The sequence below is a fragment of the Sturnira hondurensis genome, unplaced genomic scaffold (genome assembly GCF_014824575.4).
Source record: "Sturnira hondurensis isolate 20B ecotype Veracruz unplaced genomic scaffold, ASM1482457v3 Scaffold0016287, whole genome shotgun sequence".
NCBI lineage: Eukaryota > Metazoa > Chordata > Mammalia > Chiroptera > Phyllostomidae > Sturnira > Sturnira hondurensis.
In genome coordinates this window covers 11,675-27,913 of record NW_028088918.1, presented here as the reverse complement: position 1 = coordinate 27,913, position 16,239 = coordinate 11,675, and the positions used below count along the sequence as shown (strand labels likewise).

The following is a 16,239-nucleotide window of genomic DNA, read 5'->3' as shown; positions in this document are numbered from 1 at the left end:
AAAAATATTCAAAAATAAAAGCAAAATAAAATGTGACATTGTTGCTGGCGTGTAATGCGCAATTAGGCCTGTGATGGGCGATGGTTGTGTGTATACTGAACACGTACAGAGTTTTCCCCTTTTCATTAACCCTAAACACCACAGGGTAAAGACCATTCAGGAAGCATTTCCATTGCATCAGGTGTTACAAGTAGCCTAGAGATGGTTTAAAGCATGCGGGAGGATTGCTTGCGTTATAAGCAGATAACTCACCATTTCACATAAGAGATGAACCTCTGCAGATTTTGGTAAGGGATGCTGGAACCTATTCTCAGTGGATACCCAGGGATGACTGTGCTGCGTGACTTAGACTATAGACGTTCTGGGAAAAGCAAAGCTATGGCGACAGTCTCTGCTGGGAGAGAAATTCCACGTGAGGAGATCCACTTGGAAAGCGCCATTTCTGTAGGAAAAGGGGGTCAACAGAAGGGGTAGATCTCCTCTGAAGGCTGGCTGGTGGAGAGGAAAGGGAGGGAGACACGTTAGGATGTTCCACAATAAGATACCACAAACCTTAATCTTAACCCTAACCCTAACCCTAACCCTAACCCTTCCTCCAAACAAAAAGCAAAGCAATCCTTGAAATTCACTGCCCTTCACTGCCTGGATGGCAGAGGGCGGGCTTCAGCTACGAATCTTACAAACTCCCGCAAACCATCCACCCTGGCTGTGAAATTCACAGACAAACGCAGAGCAGCGAAACATTTGAATTTCTCAGTGTCTACACTCAGCTTACATCCTATGAGCAAATTTCCTTTTTGCGGGTCTATTTAGTGCCACATTTGGTGCAGGTTTTCTTTTTTTCCTTTTCTTTTTCTTTTTCTTTTTTTTTTTTGTTCTTTCTGTTGGTGATTTTGCTGTTTAAGATGCCCACACGTGCCCTGGCTGATCTATCTCAGTGGATTGAGCTCGGGCCTGCGAACCAGAGGATCGCGGTTCGATTCCCAGTCAGGGCACATGCCTGGGTTGCAGGCTGGTTCCCTGCAGGCCAACTCCCTGCAGAGGATGCATGAAAGGCAACCATACATTGATGTTTCTCTCCCTCTCCTTCCCCTCTAAAGATAAATAAATAAATAAATAAAATCTTTAAAAAAAAAAAAAAAGATGCCCACACGTGCGGTGCTGAAGCACCTCCTGGCGTCCCCAGGCTGTGGGTGTGTCACACCAAGAAAATCTCTACGTTAGAACAGTTCTGTTCAGGCACCCATTATATAGTATGTTGGCTGTGAGTTCCATGTTAATGAATCAACCATATGTATATGTAGTTAATTTTTTTTCTTTTTATTGATTCCACAGAGAGAGGAAGGGAGAAAGAGAGAGAGCAACATCCATGTGAGAAGGAAACATTGATTGGTTGCCTCCTGCATGTGCCCGGACTGCGAGGGCTGACCAGGAATCCAGCCTGTGACCTTTCTGTTTTCAGGACTATGCCCAATCAACTGCCCTACTCTGGATAAGGCAACAATATATGTTAAACGGGTGTCAGAAACAGAGGTAAAGTGTTGATGCAAATGTAAAAATGCTTCTGGCAGGAGCCCAACCCTGCATTGCTCCTACAAGCCATATTCGATATTCACTAACTTGGTCTTCACAGCAACTTTATAGAACATGACTACCCCAAGTAATAAGAATTGCACGTATTATTTTATCCGCATATAGAGCCACGAGACGTCTACCATCCTTATCCGTACTTTGTACGGGAGGAAACCGAGGCTTAGAGAGGTCAGGGAAATTACTTGCCATAAGTGACACAGCTGAATTTAAAACTATCCCTCTGGCCCCAGCTGGGCGGCTCAGTTGGTTGGGGTGTCATCTCAGACACCGAAAGTTGGAGCGTTTGATGCCTAGTCAGGGCACATACTGGTACCGAGTGAGAGCCCACAGCACGTTGGCATTTGTGCAAGGCCATGGAAAGCAACGCAACTGTTTTTCTGGTGAACCCCAAGAAAACCTGCACCGTTATGCAATAACTCCCGGGTCTCCCCTGCCCCCAGCCCCTGGTTACCTCTAATCCACCATCTGTCTCTAAGAATTCTCCTATGGAAATGAAATTCTACAGTATTTGGTCTTTTGTATTTGGCTTATTTCACTTACTGTAATGATTTCAAGTTTCATCTGTGTGGTAGAATGTATCGAGTTCGTTACTTTTTTAAATATAGTTTCTGTTTTTTAAGAGAGAGGGTGTGGGGAGGATGAGAGAGAGAGAGAGAGCAGTTTCCTCCTGTATGTGCTCCCACTGGGGATCAAACCCACAACCTAGGTACGTGCCCTGACGGGAAAGCAAACTCAATGCCTTTTGCTGTTCTGGACAATGAATGCTCCACCCAACTCAGCACCAGACAGGAGCTTCACTTCATTGCTGTTTTAAGGCCGAATGGTATCGTACTGTATGGCTCTACCACACGTCATTCATTCCCTCATCTGCGGCTGGACGTCATGGTTACCCCCTCCTTTGTCTATTATGAATAGGGCTGAGAAGACAATTGATGTAGAAATATTTGTTCCAGTCCCCACTTTCAATCCATTTGAGTATGTGCCTAAAAGTGGGATGTCTGGGTCATGTGGTAATGCTGTTTAGCTTTTGACTTTTATCACCATTTGACATCATAAAAGTTGTTTTTAAAAAAGATTTTATTTTTTTTAGACAGAGGGAGAAAGAGAGGGAGAGAAACATCAATGTGTGGTTGCCTCTTGCACACCCTCTCCTGGGGGCATGACCTGACCCAAAAATCCAGGCATGTGTGCTGACTGGGAATTGAACCGGTGACTCTTTGGTTTGCAGTGTGCACTAATCTACTAAGTTATACCAGCCAGGGCTATATCATAAAGTCTTAAAGCTATAAACTCTTTAAAAGTTAGTTAATTCCCAGTGCCCCCAAATGAGTTAATCCACTTGACTCATAGTTTCTGAAAATGGTGACGATGTTTACCTCATAGGGTTGCTATAAAGATTAATAACAGCCTCAACTGGGGTGGCTCAGTGGGCTGGACAACGTTCTGCAAAGTGAATGGTCACTGGTTCAATTCCCGGTCAGGGCCCATGCCTGGGTTGCAGGTTCGGGCCCTGGTCGGAGTGCGGCCAATCCATGTTTCTCTCTCACATGGATGTTTCTCTCCCTCTCTTTCTCCCTCCCTTCCCCTCTCTCTAAAAATAAATTCACAAAATCTTTAAAACAATAATTCTTCATCAGGGTAATGCATTTTAGAAGAGACTTTATTTTCTGTGGTCTTAGGTTCACAACCATATTGAGCTCCTGTATACCGCTGAACCCACACGTAAGCACAGTCTTCCCCATGACCGATATCTGCCCCCCTGGGCTGGGACATTGGTGATAAGCGATAGCACTGGCACCTCGTGATTGGCACCACATCATTGGCACCTCAAGATCAGCCCCAGCCCACCCACTCTTTTTTAAGGGCCCAATTTTACACAGGTAGCAAGTAGGAGTGCCGAGGCTAGAAACGCTCCAACCATCACCAAAACCCGAGTTATTGACAACCAGATCACCTCCAAACCCTGCCTGCTGCTTTCCCGATAAAAACCGAGGATTCTGTGCCCTAAGAATGAGGCGACCAACCTCTGCAGCCCCGCCTCCTCTAACTATCATCGGGATCACAGTATTTCCAAATCTTGTCCTTGTTATAATTCTGAGTCAGCGAACACCATTTCTTCCCATATGCGTCTGAATCATCGGTGCATTCCCAATAGATCATGCGTCGGTACCAGAAGGGAAACACACACTTGGCCATGTCTGCACGGAGGAAAGAAGCAGTCAGGAGAAGACATCTTTCTTTTTCATGCCTCCTCTTCGGCATCTCTCTCTCTCTCACACACACAAACACCTGCTTCTCACCCTGCTCTATTCCAGCCAAAGCCTGTGGCAACAATGCTGGTGGGGGGTGATTGAGGTTCTGGTGGAAGATTTCTTTCCTTTAATTTTTTTTTAAATCTGATTCTTTAAAAAAGGATTTCATTTATTTATTTTTAGAGAGAGGGAAAGGGAAGGAGAAAGAGAGGGAGAGAAACATCAATGTGTGGTTGTCTTTCACACGTCCCCTACTGGGGATGCGGCCCGCCACCCAGGTACATGCCCAGACTGGGAATCGAACTGGCAACCCTTTGGTTTGCAGGCCGGCGCTCAATGCACTGAGCCACAACAGCCAGGGCTACAAGATTTCTTCTCAGGGTGCACTCATAACACATCATTGGTGTGATGGGGTGTTCACACCTGCCATGACTTATTTTCGCAGTTCCATGGACTGGCCACTCTCTTCTCCGGTCCCTCGGGGCGGTCAGGGGGCTGAGCAAACCTGGGCTGCCAAGCCCAGGACGACCACCTGGAGGGCTTCCGAGGGCGGACACTCACCTTCATCCGAACAGTACTTCCAATAGCCTTTGAAAGTCTGCGTTAAGGAGCACCAGTCGTGTTTGGACTGGAACTTGATGCAGTTGTAGAACAAGCCTTTGTTGTGGTAGAACAGGAAGAAGCACTTGCCATCTAGGGAAAAACAGCATCTTTCTCCAGTTTGGGGGCTGCTGGCCAGGAGGGAACAGAGCTGCCTCTTGCCTGAGCCGCTGCTGCCTGGGTTCTCCCAAGGGCTACCGGGTGGTGCGGGAGCAGAGGGCGGGGGGCCTCCATCCATAAAGCTTTGGGTGCAGACTCCCAGCGCCCACCCACTTTGCCCAGACACACTCAGCCTTGGCATTTCGCTCAGCTAGTACCTGCCCCCGTGCCTGAAATCTAGCCTCACCTTAGACGCATACATGTGGGCGTTACTTTATTAAACAATTTCCCCTGTATGTCTTCTCTTCACCCTCTTCCACCACCATACACACCCACACACAAGGCACACGGACACCTGCGCGCACAGAGAGACACATGCCAGGCACACGCGTGCACACAGACACACAGGATGTGTATAGCCTGGTTTGCATCTTCCCACGTGTGTTTCCAGGCCCAGATAAGTGGGCATCTCTGACTACCCATCTATTTCTGAGTGGAGATGGTGTACATCTCCTCCCACACAACATATATTGACCACGTAACATGGGTAACCACACGTAATGTACATGCACATGCACACAGATTTTTGTTCTCTCCCCAAACGAATCCTCGTTTGTATCCATAAGGTCTGTTTCTAACCTAACAGAATATAGATATCTCTTTCCAACCCATGCTTTAACTTCATAGCTCTCTCTACCTTCTTCCTGAGGCTGGCTCACGTTCTTTGATCTGAGTTTTGCCAAAATTCATTCAAGATTTCTCCCATTCAGACTCTGTCCCATCTGCAAATGTAGCTGAGACAAACACTCCGTGTGTGGAAGCCCTTCCGCACGGAAGCATTGGGTTCTCCAGGCTGCAACTCGCACAACAAGGTTATCCGGTGAAAGCGTCTGTGAACTTTTAGCGTCGACGGCATCACTTTCTCTGGGGACACTAGCAATTCCTCTTGCCCACTAATGGGCTCTCTCACCTGAGTCTTCACCAGCATGAAATGTTTACCCACTTTTTAAATATTACTTTGATAACAGATGATTCCTGTTTTGCTTGGAAACCTTGCCTGGTCCTTAGGTCATACCTGCTTTTCCCGCATTTTCTCCTTAAATGAAATGAATTTGTTTCCTTCACAGTTACAATTTGATTAGACAGCAATTTAGTTTTCCACCTGATGCAACTTAAGGTTCTTTCAAGGGGCTGTTCAGGAAAGGTAAAGTACCCCTTCATTTAAATGTCCATACGTTTAAAACCGTGATCAGATTCTAGTCCCACATCCTGGGACCCATCCTATGTTCTCTATCACGGTATGGAAATTACCAGAAAGAAAGAAAGGAAGGGCAAGATAGATGGAGGTGACATGAACTGGGTAGGCAGCCAACACACAACAGAAAGTGCCACTTCTTTTTGTCAGACTCTTGCTGGGCCAATACCATGCTGTGTGATGTACTGTATTTACGGTTGGTTCAAACAGTGTTTCCCCAATGCAGCGCTACTTTTGGTTCATAATTTTCCTAATCACTATGGGACATTTTTTCTAGGAACTTTCACACATTCAGTGTTGTCTGTTAGACCAGCAGAAACCAAAGTGTAGAAACCCACGGCACCAGTGAAATGCAGGGAGACTTCTCCCCATCAGCTTTCTTTATCTGCTGACAAGGTACTAACACACTTTGTGAAAAGAGAAAAAAAGACATGTTTTTTAAACAACAACAAAAGAAAATGAACCAATTGATTTCCTCCTTTTTACAGCATGAAAAGAAAAGGCACTTCAGCAGCAAAAGTTTTATGGTCAACTTACTTCTGTCTTCTGGAAAGAAAATCATAATTTCTGAAAAAGAAAAGCAAAAGGGGGCATGGGTTTTACTATATTCTTACCTGCTCCCCCCAAGAACACGACCTGCTCTTCCTTGAGAACCCGCTGTGTGCTCCTCGACATGATTTCACTGTTTCCCTCACGTGAGTCCTGCATGTTTCTCAGGGACTGAACTCTGAGATGGTTTCAGTCGTGGAGGTGAATGGAAGGCTTCCCTCTTCTTCAGTGTGTGGTAGGTTCTTACCAGAGAGAAGAACTATTGGCTGGGAAAGTTTGTCTTCCATCCAGCTGCACAGTTGGGTTCTTTCACTAAAACTGGTTACCATCCTGGTTGGGTGGCTCAGTTGGCTGGAGGGTGGTCCATGCACCTGGGTTTCAGGTTCAATCCTCAGCTGGCCCGAGTATGGGAGACAACCCATCAATGTCTGTCTGTCTGTCTGTCTGTCTCTCTCTCTTTCATCAATAAAGGTATCCTCAGGTGAGGATTTAAAAAAATGTAGTCTTTATTAGTGTCCCTAGGCATTCTTAAGTTTATAATCATAAAATACTTCTGCCTGTTACTTTCTCTAGGCTTAGGGATTATTTCCTTTTGCAATGTCACGTGTGTTAGAATGCCCCCTCCCCCGATAATCTTAACCTGTTCTGGTCAAAGTAGATACCTCTGACCTCTGTTCTTTCCTGGTTTTAAGGGTTAAGAACGTTCATTTCAGCAAGGTTCATGACAGTAAAAAAAAGTAGAGATCAGTCCAAAAATATTCATCACCAAGGGAATTTGGAAATAAAAATATATCTTTATAAAATCACATAGGCAATAATAATGATGAGATATGAGTGAACATGGGCTCTTCTGTACTTCATCCAATAGGTGATGAAAGACATTTTCTATTTCATTACGATCTATGAGACTATTTTTTGCAAAGAGGAAATCTCATGATAAAGTTGTATATAATGAAAGATTTGATCCCTCAAAAATAGTAAAATTTATAGGGACATCGTAATTGCTTTCTTCTTCTTTTTCTTATATACAAGGGCATAAAAATAGCACTTTTTTCCTGAAAAATCTGATTTCTTACCAGGAAAGGAAGAATAGCATTCAACATCTTCACATTTTACTGCAAAACTTAAAAAGAAACTGTAATAAAAGGGTTTTGATCAACTTACTGTGTTTTGACATACTATCATCTGAAAGACATAATTTTAAACAAAGATTTATTTCACTAGATTGAGCCTTTGAAACCAAATTAAAAGACAATACTTTACCAAATTATATTCTAGTAAGAATAATCGTATTTTAAAGGTGGTGCATTCAGATTTCATTAGTGCTTAATTTCAATAGTGTGATTAGGTGCGGCACGGGATTTTTCCTTTTTCCTTTTGCCACACCTGTAGCTTCCAAATATCGTCATTGAACACAAACAACGAAAACCATTTGAAAAAAAAAATAATTCATCAGGCCAAAGTAAACGATTTACTTTTCCCCCCACTTTTCTGCTCAGTTAATCACACTATAATAGGGAGAACTTTCAAAAAATCATTTCTGAATTCTTTCATTTCATTTCATTTTAGTTCTTTTTAATATTATCTGAAAGGTACAAGTTGAAGAAAAATGTGTTGATGTGTCCTTGGCTTTTACAATAAGATCAAGTTAGTTTTTGCACCTGTTAGAGAAAATCTTTGCCTTGCAACTCTCCACAGCTTTGCTGCGAGGATTCAAGGACAGGGTGTCTCAGAATCCCACGCAGCCCGGGCACACAGAAAAGCACTTAGCATGTGGTCATGACCTTTTTGCAAAGATGAAGATTTCTTTTCTTAAAGTAACCACCACGGTTTTCTCCCCTCCCCGATGACTCACTCCAGTGTGCGTTTTCACAGACCACAGACAACTCATGTCCACTACACATTGCTTCTAAATTCAAGTTGAGGAGACTTTCATATCCGGCACATGCTGAAATCACAGGACACCTCAAACAAATGGATAAAGCATTGTGCGAGGCTCACAGATTTTCAACTGCCCTCCTAGAAGATGAGACCACAGTCAGGAACTCAACACGTGTGCACTGGCTGCTTGCACTGCCTTGGCCAGTGGGGCTCAGCTGGTTGGAACGTCGTTCTGTAACCGAAAGGTTGCAGGTTTGATTTCCGGTCAGGGCACATTCCCGGGTTGCGAGTTTGGGGGTCTCCCTCTTCCTCACACAGGAGGCAACCGATCAGGGCTTCCCTCTCCCACCAGTGTTTTTCTCGCTCCCTTCCTCTCCGTCTAAATAGCAGTAAAAATGTCCTTGAGTGAGGATTAAAACTAATAATAATAAAATAGGATGGAATGAAGGCAGGTCATACATGGCTATTCAGCAAACGACTTCTGTCCACTGACTTTTCCAGCGGACATTCCCAACCTTCCGTCTCTATGAGCTGGTAACTGTTTCTTTGAAGCCTGTGGGTGGATCCTGCCTGTTCACGGGAAACACCTGGTAAAGACAGAGAGTATCTTTTTCTTTCGTAGAGCACATGAAACGGGAGCCACTCATACACCGCCATACACCTCAGACTGGGTGACAGAGGCGGCGGATGTGCCCGACCGCAGACACCAGTTCCTCACCTTCCAAGTACTGACGGGCCACGCAGAGGAGCCAGCAGAGCCCCAGCAGCAGCGTCAGCCCGGAGCGCAGCCCCGTACTCCGCCTCCGGGGACGCGACCGGCTATCCGCGGGGCTTTATAGCGGGGGCCACGCCTCCTCCCGGTCCCCTCCCCTCTCCTCCTTCCACTCCCCACCCCCTTCCTTCTTCTCCGCCCGCAGGCAGGTGCCCTGACTGGTTGTGTTCTCAAGCCTGGGCTCCATCCCCTGAGCCCCATCAGGCAGGGCGGCGTGCGCGCCTTCGTGGAACAGATATCTTGGGTTCCTTGGTTCTCCGCACAGTGCGAGAAGTCTTGGAGAGGAAGCATAAGGCTTGAGAGATGCAGTGAACATGCCCCGAGGCTGCTCTGAGGAACACCAAGCCCTCCACACGCGGCCGGGTGGACCCTGGTTAGTGGAGAGGTTTCCCCTGCAGGGCAGCAGGTGGCCCTTGAGGGCAGTTTTGCTCTTGAGCATCTGGTTTGGCTCTTCCATCATCAGCGCTTCCAGCTGTCACTGAGGGCGCCCCCTGGTGGGGAGAAAGAGAGGGAGCGAAATATCCATGTGTGCTTGCCTCTGACAAGGCCTCCAGTGGGGACCTGGCCTGCAACCCAGGCGGGTGCCCTGACTGGGAATCCAACCGGAGACCCTTTGGTTCCCAGCCCACGCTCAATCCACGGAGCTACAGCAGCCAGGGCTCCTCGAGCCCTGATTTCGTAACCTTTTCTCTGGACTCATCACTTTGTGCTCTGAGTACTACAGTGGCTCCACAGGCTTTTTGTCCCAGGGTTGCCACAGTTGCGAGCTGTCTGAGGCAACGCAGTAGAAGTAGGAATTCCTTGCAGTTTGGCAGCACAGGCGAGAGCCTGGCTGCGATTTTTACTGCCCTGAGGAACAACAGCTTTGGCTTTTCCGAAGCAGCAGGAAACAAACCTCTGATTGCAGGAAGGGCCCCTGGAATCAGAACAGACCCAGCTTTCAGGAAGAGTTCACACTGGAAGACAAGATCGCGCCCCGTCCCTCCATTCTGAATGCAGCTAGTTAGCAGGGGTGGGGGGTGGCTAAAATCTCGAGTGTCGATGTGGACTGTGGCCGCGTCAGTGAAGGAGACACGATGTGGAGCGCCAGGGTCCTGAAACCTCAGGCTGCTGCGCCCCCAGCTGCGGCCTCCACTCACCTTCCCACTTTGCGGTTCTTTGCATCCTTATGTTCTTTCTTTTTTAGATCCTCACCCCAGGATATGCTGATATGTTTAATGATTTGGGGGAGAGAGACAGACACACAGACAGACAGACAGACACTGATGTGAGAGAGGAGCATCCATCCGTTGCCTCCCCCCCCTCCCGTGCCCCAGCTGGGCACCAAACAGCAGCTCAGATACGACTCTGAGAGCCGCCCCGAACCGAAATGTTTGGGGTCCGGGGAGGGCGCCCCAATCAACTGGGTCACCCAGCCAGGGCTGAGGAGTTACAGTCTCCACAGCCACCTGAACCTCCGAAATCGCGCCTTCCTTTCTGCTCCCGCACTCCCCTGAGCCTCCGGTCACGTTTTCATCAGTGGATCCGCACATCCCCTTGTCTTATGAGTGACTCTGTGTGCAGACACCTTGTACCACACACACAGTGGGCTCTGCCACGTGGAACTCGCGGCCAGCAGCACACAAAGCTGTGCCCGAAGGAAGCACCTCCATGAGCTTTTTCTCTCTCCATGAGGCACAGCAAAGCCTTCCCATGTTTAGGGCACAGTGGACCTCATTTTGGCACTCTGCCTGGGGGCTGTTTTCAGCAGCAACAAAGTGCAGAAAGATACCCCACACCCTGGGTTACATCCCGAGGAATTGAAAGCAGGGACTCAGATGTTTGTTTAAACACCCGTGTTCACAGCCATGTTCACAGCCACACTGTTCAGCAGGGCCCAGAGCAGCCGGGTGCCCCTCAGTGCACGAATGGAGAAACCACAGGTAGTACACATGGACAAAGGAATATTACTCGGCCATGAAAAGGAAGGAACTTTTTATACATGCTACAACACGGATGAAAGAAAGGCCTTATGCCCGGTGAACTAAACCAGACACAGAAGGACAAGCTCTGTGTGATTCCACTTCTATGAGGCCCTGAGTCCAATGCACACAGACGGGAAGTGGAAGAGAGGTGAGGAGAGGCTGCGGGGAGGGCGGAGGGGAGGTCGGTGTTCAAAGGGGGCGGAGTTTCCACCGCAGAGGATGGACAAGCTTTTGGCTGTGGATGGCAGCCATAGTCGCTCGATATTTTGAATATACCCAATGTCTGTGAGCTGCATTCTTACGAATGGTTAGAATGATGAATCCTGCAGAGGTGCCCTGGGGCTCCCGGCACCTGTGAGGAGAATGCTGGGGGGTGGGGCACCGTCGTAACCACTGGGAGGAACGTTTCCAGCGATGTGGATCCCCGCCCAGGACTGCCTGGCTGGGTTCCCGCCATTCTAGGGAATGGCGCGGTTCACAGACCCCGCCCACCCCAGCCCGTTGCCCTCAGGTCCAGCCCAAGGCTTTCTGGACTCTGAGGTTTTCAGCCCCCAGAACAGGCTCCACACGCTGTCAGTCCTCGATGAATGGATTAATCCGATCTCGCGACTCCTGTAGGGTGGGGCTGGAGGCGACAGGGGTGGTCCGGGGACCCTCGGGTCCCAACCAGGGGTATTTAAGGCCCAGACCTGCAAGACAGCCTCACACACAGCAGCGTCCAGGATGGAGAAGAACTCTTCCCGGGGTGAGTCTGGGCCCACGTGCAGGACGGGGGACAAGGTGGAGGTGCGAGGCTGTTCCCCTTGCAGCTTCTGGGCATGCAGGCCAGGGCCCCTTGGCTTGGAGGGCCTAGTGAGTTTGGGGGTCGAAGACTANGATGTTGCTCTTTCTCTCTTTCTCCGTCCCTTTCCTTCTCTCTAAGAATAAATAAATAAGATCTTTAAAAAAGAAAGATAAATGAAATTGACAAACCTTTAGCTAGTCTAAGAGAAGAATAGAGTAGACTCAAATAAATAAAACAGGAGACGTTCTAGGCAGTGCCACATAAACACAAAGGATGGCAAGAGACTGTCATGGACAGTCACACACCAAATGATTGGATAACTTAGAGGAAATGGTTAAATTCCTAGGAATTGGTCATGCAACTGACCCAAACTGAGTCATGAGAAAATAGGAAATCTGACTAGCCCGATAACAAGTAAGGAGACTGGATCAGGACCAGATGGTCTCCTGGTCCATTCTATACCATATTAAAGGAAGAATTAGTGCCCATCCTTGTCAAAGTTTAAAACAAAATTGAAGGGTGCCCTGACTGGTGTGGCTCAATGCATTGAGTCCTGGCCTATGAACCAAAAGATGGCTGCTTTGATTCCCAGTCAGGGCACATGCCTGGGTTGTGGGCCAGATCCCCTTCTGGGGGCCTGTGAGAAGCAAATGTTTCATATAACTCTCACACGTTGAAGTTTCTCTCCCTCTCTTTCTCCCTCCCTTCCTCTCTCTTAAAAAAAAAGAAATTAAGATTATACTCATTACTTGAAGTTTATATTTGTACTTCCTGGAGAATCAAAGAAAACTTGCAGGGAAACAATTAAAATTAAGAAGAGACTTCGTTCAGCCCTGGCTGGTGTTGCTCAGTGGATTGAGTGGGGGCCTGAGAACCAAAGGGTCACACGTTGAATTCCTAGGAAGGGCACATGCCTGGGTTGCAGGCCAGTGGGAGGCGCATGCGAGGCAACCACACACTGATGTTTCTCTCCTTCCCCCCCTTTCCTTCTCATCTCTCTAAAGCTAAATAAATAAAATCTTTAACAAAAAGAAGAGAGTTCATTCAGATGGGTGCATCCCCAATCAACATTCAAAATTATTTGCATTCCTCCAAATCAGGCACAAAACGACTGGAAAATGTAATTTAAAGATGCCATTCATCTACGGAGGAATGAAATACATCTACAAAAGGAGTTTAAGCTTCCCATTTCAGTAACCATAAAAGACAGTGTAAGGTCTCTGAAGAGCTTAAGGTAAGGGAGAGGGTAAACCAGGGGTTATATTCTTGTAAATGAAGAGATAAACTAGTATGTGCCATTTCTCCACTAATTATTCTGCATAATTATCATCATAAAAATCATAAAAATTACCAATAATAACAAGGGTCACCGAAGATATGATGTAACAGGTGGGCTCACATGCTGTTGGTGGGACATGTATAGTGACCGGTGCCCACATTAATGCCTAAGTCGTCGGGATATAAATTGATACAATCCCTTGGGAAAACAGTTGACTGGCCTTTACAGTGGGAAATTCATAGTCACTCTGCCTCAGTAGTTCTACACTGTGACTTATACACCAGAAAGAAAGTCATGTACCCATGTGACAGAAATCCATTATTCCCCACAGCCTTGCGCTCAGAACACCTCATTTAATTTTTAATTCTGGACTTGCAAAATGTTGGGAGAAGCATTTGACCCAAAAAATGAATGACTTCGGTGATGCTTACCAACAACAACTGTAGTTCATTTTTTGGATGCCCCCATGGCCAAGGCTGACCCAGCAGTGCAGCTGATATGTCTGCCTTGGGGGGCAGGGGGCACCTGACAGAGAACCCCAGAGACCATCATAGCACGCTGGGCATAGAATTTCACGTGGAAGGTTTTGCACCGAAAATCCTGGGACTCGAGGTTGCAGAGCCTGGGTGATGCAAGGGTCGTGAGCTCCAGCAGCCCCACAGGAAAGGCGTCCAGAGGGGGACGGCCTCTCGGGCTTTGCTGTCATGGATGAGCCTGGGCTTGTGCTCACCCCCAGGGTCCAGGGAAGCCTCCCTGCCACCTGGGTCTCAGGACACTGCTTCCAGGGCCTTAAGTTCCCAGGGCTTTGGATCGACCTTCTACAGGGCTGCTGACAACTCACCATATTGAAATTGGTTGATGACAATAAAGATTTGGGTGTGGACTGGGTAAGAGAGACCTGGGTGTGGAGTCTTAGGGGGCAGAGAAGCAAGATGTCGGGATAAGGGTGAGGTTTTCAGGGCCATCGACTGAACTTTCTGACTCCCAGTGACAGTGGGGGCACCACTCAGATGACTTTCTCCATCAAACAGCAATCAGAGCATAGACGAGGAGGGAGTTCCCTTCATGTTCGGCTCCCACCCTAGGGTTTCTCCAGTTGCCCTCTTTTTTTTTTTCCTAAAAGAACAATCTGAAGCAAAGCAGAACTTAGGGCTGAAGTGTTCAGCCAGGACCAGCTCAATATGAACTACGCCCTTGGGCTTTGAACGCTGACCTTGACAAATAGCATTGAAATGGCTATGATGACCTGCTTGATCTGGCTCCCCAAACACCTCACCAGGAAGGGCCTTCTCCTGGGGTTCTCTCTGCTCAGGTCTCAGAGGGTCCCGAATGTGCAGCCATAATGCTTGCTTTGACTTGCAGGCAGGATCTTCTCTCCTTGGGGAGCAACACCCTCCCCACCAGCCCCCACCTGTTCAGCTCCTCTCCTGTTCTGCCCTCATCTACATGGAACTTCCTCACACACCCTGACCATGCTCCATCCATTTGTGCCCAGCTGTCTGACTAGTTCCCGTTTCTTCCACTTACTTAACACGTGAGGACCTGTTCAGATTTTTTCTGGTTTGTCGGAAATGACCACAGGCATCCTGTTCGAGGCTAAATCCATGGTACCAGCTGGTGGGAGCCGGTACAGAAACAGAAGCTTCATTAACATCAGTTGGTCCTTCATAAGCTTGAAATCATCTTGATACCACATTCATTTATTATTATGATTTAGTAACTTTGATTACTTACCAAAATACATGATCTACATTTATTATTCAATAATAATGGTATTATAATTTTTAAAAATATTTTATTTATTTATCTTTAGAGGGGAAGGGAAGGAGAGAGAAAGAGAAATATCGATGAATGGTTGCTTCTCCTGCATCGCCTGCCTGGAACTGGCCTGCAACCCAGGCATGTGCCCTGACTGGGAATCAAACAATGATCGTCTGGCTCACAGGCCTGTGCTCAATCCACTGAGCTACACCAGCCAGGGCTGGTATTATAATTTTTAACGAGTATGTCAGAACTTTTCTTATTCTATTATTTAACTATATTGTTAAAATATCTATCATTTAATATTTCAGATTATCATTTAACCATTTCATGAGCGATAGTTATCGCTGTGTTCATGATTAACTAGCTACGCCTTATTCATATAAGAAGCTACCACATAGCTCACTCTGTACTGGGCATGCTGGGCACCATTTACAAACACCAGCACATCAAAGGATGCCCTTACGTCAGTCCCGGGACTTGGGTGCTGTCACTGGGCTCCTCCCAGGGCCGACTTCAGTCCCCTGTATGTGATCCTTCAACACCGAGAAACCCCAATGTCTGCTGCCCTGAAAATAGCGTCCTTCTGACCCCAAAAGCAAGAGAGCGGACGAGCCATATTCCCCACCATAAACTGTAGACGATGTTGGCCTAACTCCAAACAAGCAACTGCTAATGGAAATAGCTTTAAGAACCAGTCACCATATTTCTTTTTAAAGATCCAGGCCTATTTCTTGCACTTGGTGACCTCGCTACATGATATTCTATTTTTTTAAAGATTTTATTTATTTATTTTTAGAGTGAGAGGAAGGAAGTGAGAAAGAAAGGGAGGGCGAGAAACATTGACCCGCAACCCAGGCACATGCCCTGACTGGGAATCGAACCTGCCACCTGTCAGTTTGCAGGCTGGCACTCAATCCACTGAGTCACACCAGCCAGGGCCAATCAACACACCATGGAACCAAGATTTCCCTTTCTCTGGTTGGACTATGACCCCCATAAAGTGTTCCCACATCTTTATTTCTCCCTTAAAGCTCCCAACACCAGGAGAGCTGAGTGGGTTAAAACTGAGCGCCAGTGGTCTACTTGCACGTATGGCTCGAGTCTCCCAGGAACAGAGATGTGGAGACACAGTTGTCTATGCTGCACCCACATGAGCTCCGCGATCAACGTTTCCACTTGGAAAGCAGACGCCAGAGATCGCACGTATCTGAAGTGCCCAGAAAAGACCAACCCGAAGAAAAAGCTGGCAAACTCGTGGCTGTGTGGGGGTAGGGGTGACGGCAAAGGAACACAAGGGATGTTCCTGGTGTGACACGAATGTTCTAGAATTGGACTGAGCTGGTGTCTACACCACTCTGAAAATTTACCAAAATGTCAGATAAGGGTACATTGAAACCGGATGGATTTTATGGTGTGTAGGTTAGACCTCCCCAGAGAAGGCTTTTAA

The 16,239-nt window shown here is 47.3% G+C and overlaps 1 protein-coding gene across 1 annotated transcript; it reads right to left on the bottom strand.

Annotated features, from left to right (window-relative positions):
- Positions 1-3,436: 3,436 nt before the first annotated feature.
- Positions 3,437-6,474, bottom strand: LOC119000871 (binder of sperm protein homolog 1-like). The gene is made up of 3 exons (XM_037066018.1): positions 6,414-6,474; positions 4,407-4,538; positions 3,437-3,791 (listed from the first exon to the last, which is right to left on the bottom strand). The coding sequence occupies exons 1-3, from the start codon at positions 6,472-6,474 to the stop codon at positions 3,637-3,639; spliced, it is 348 nt and encodes a 115-aa protein (XP_036921913.1). The 3' UTR covers positions 3,437-3,636.
- Positions 6,475-16,239: the final 9,765 nt, after the last annotated feature.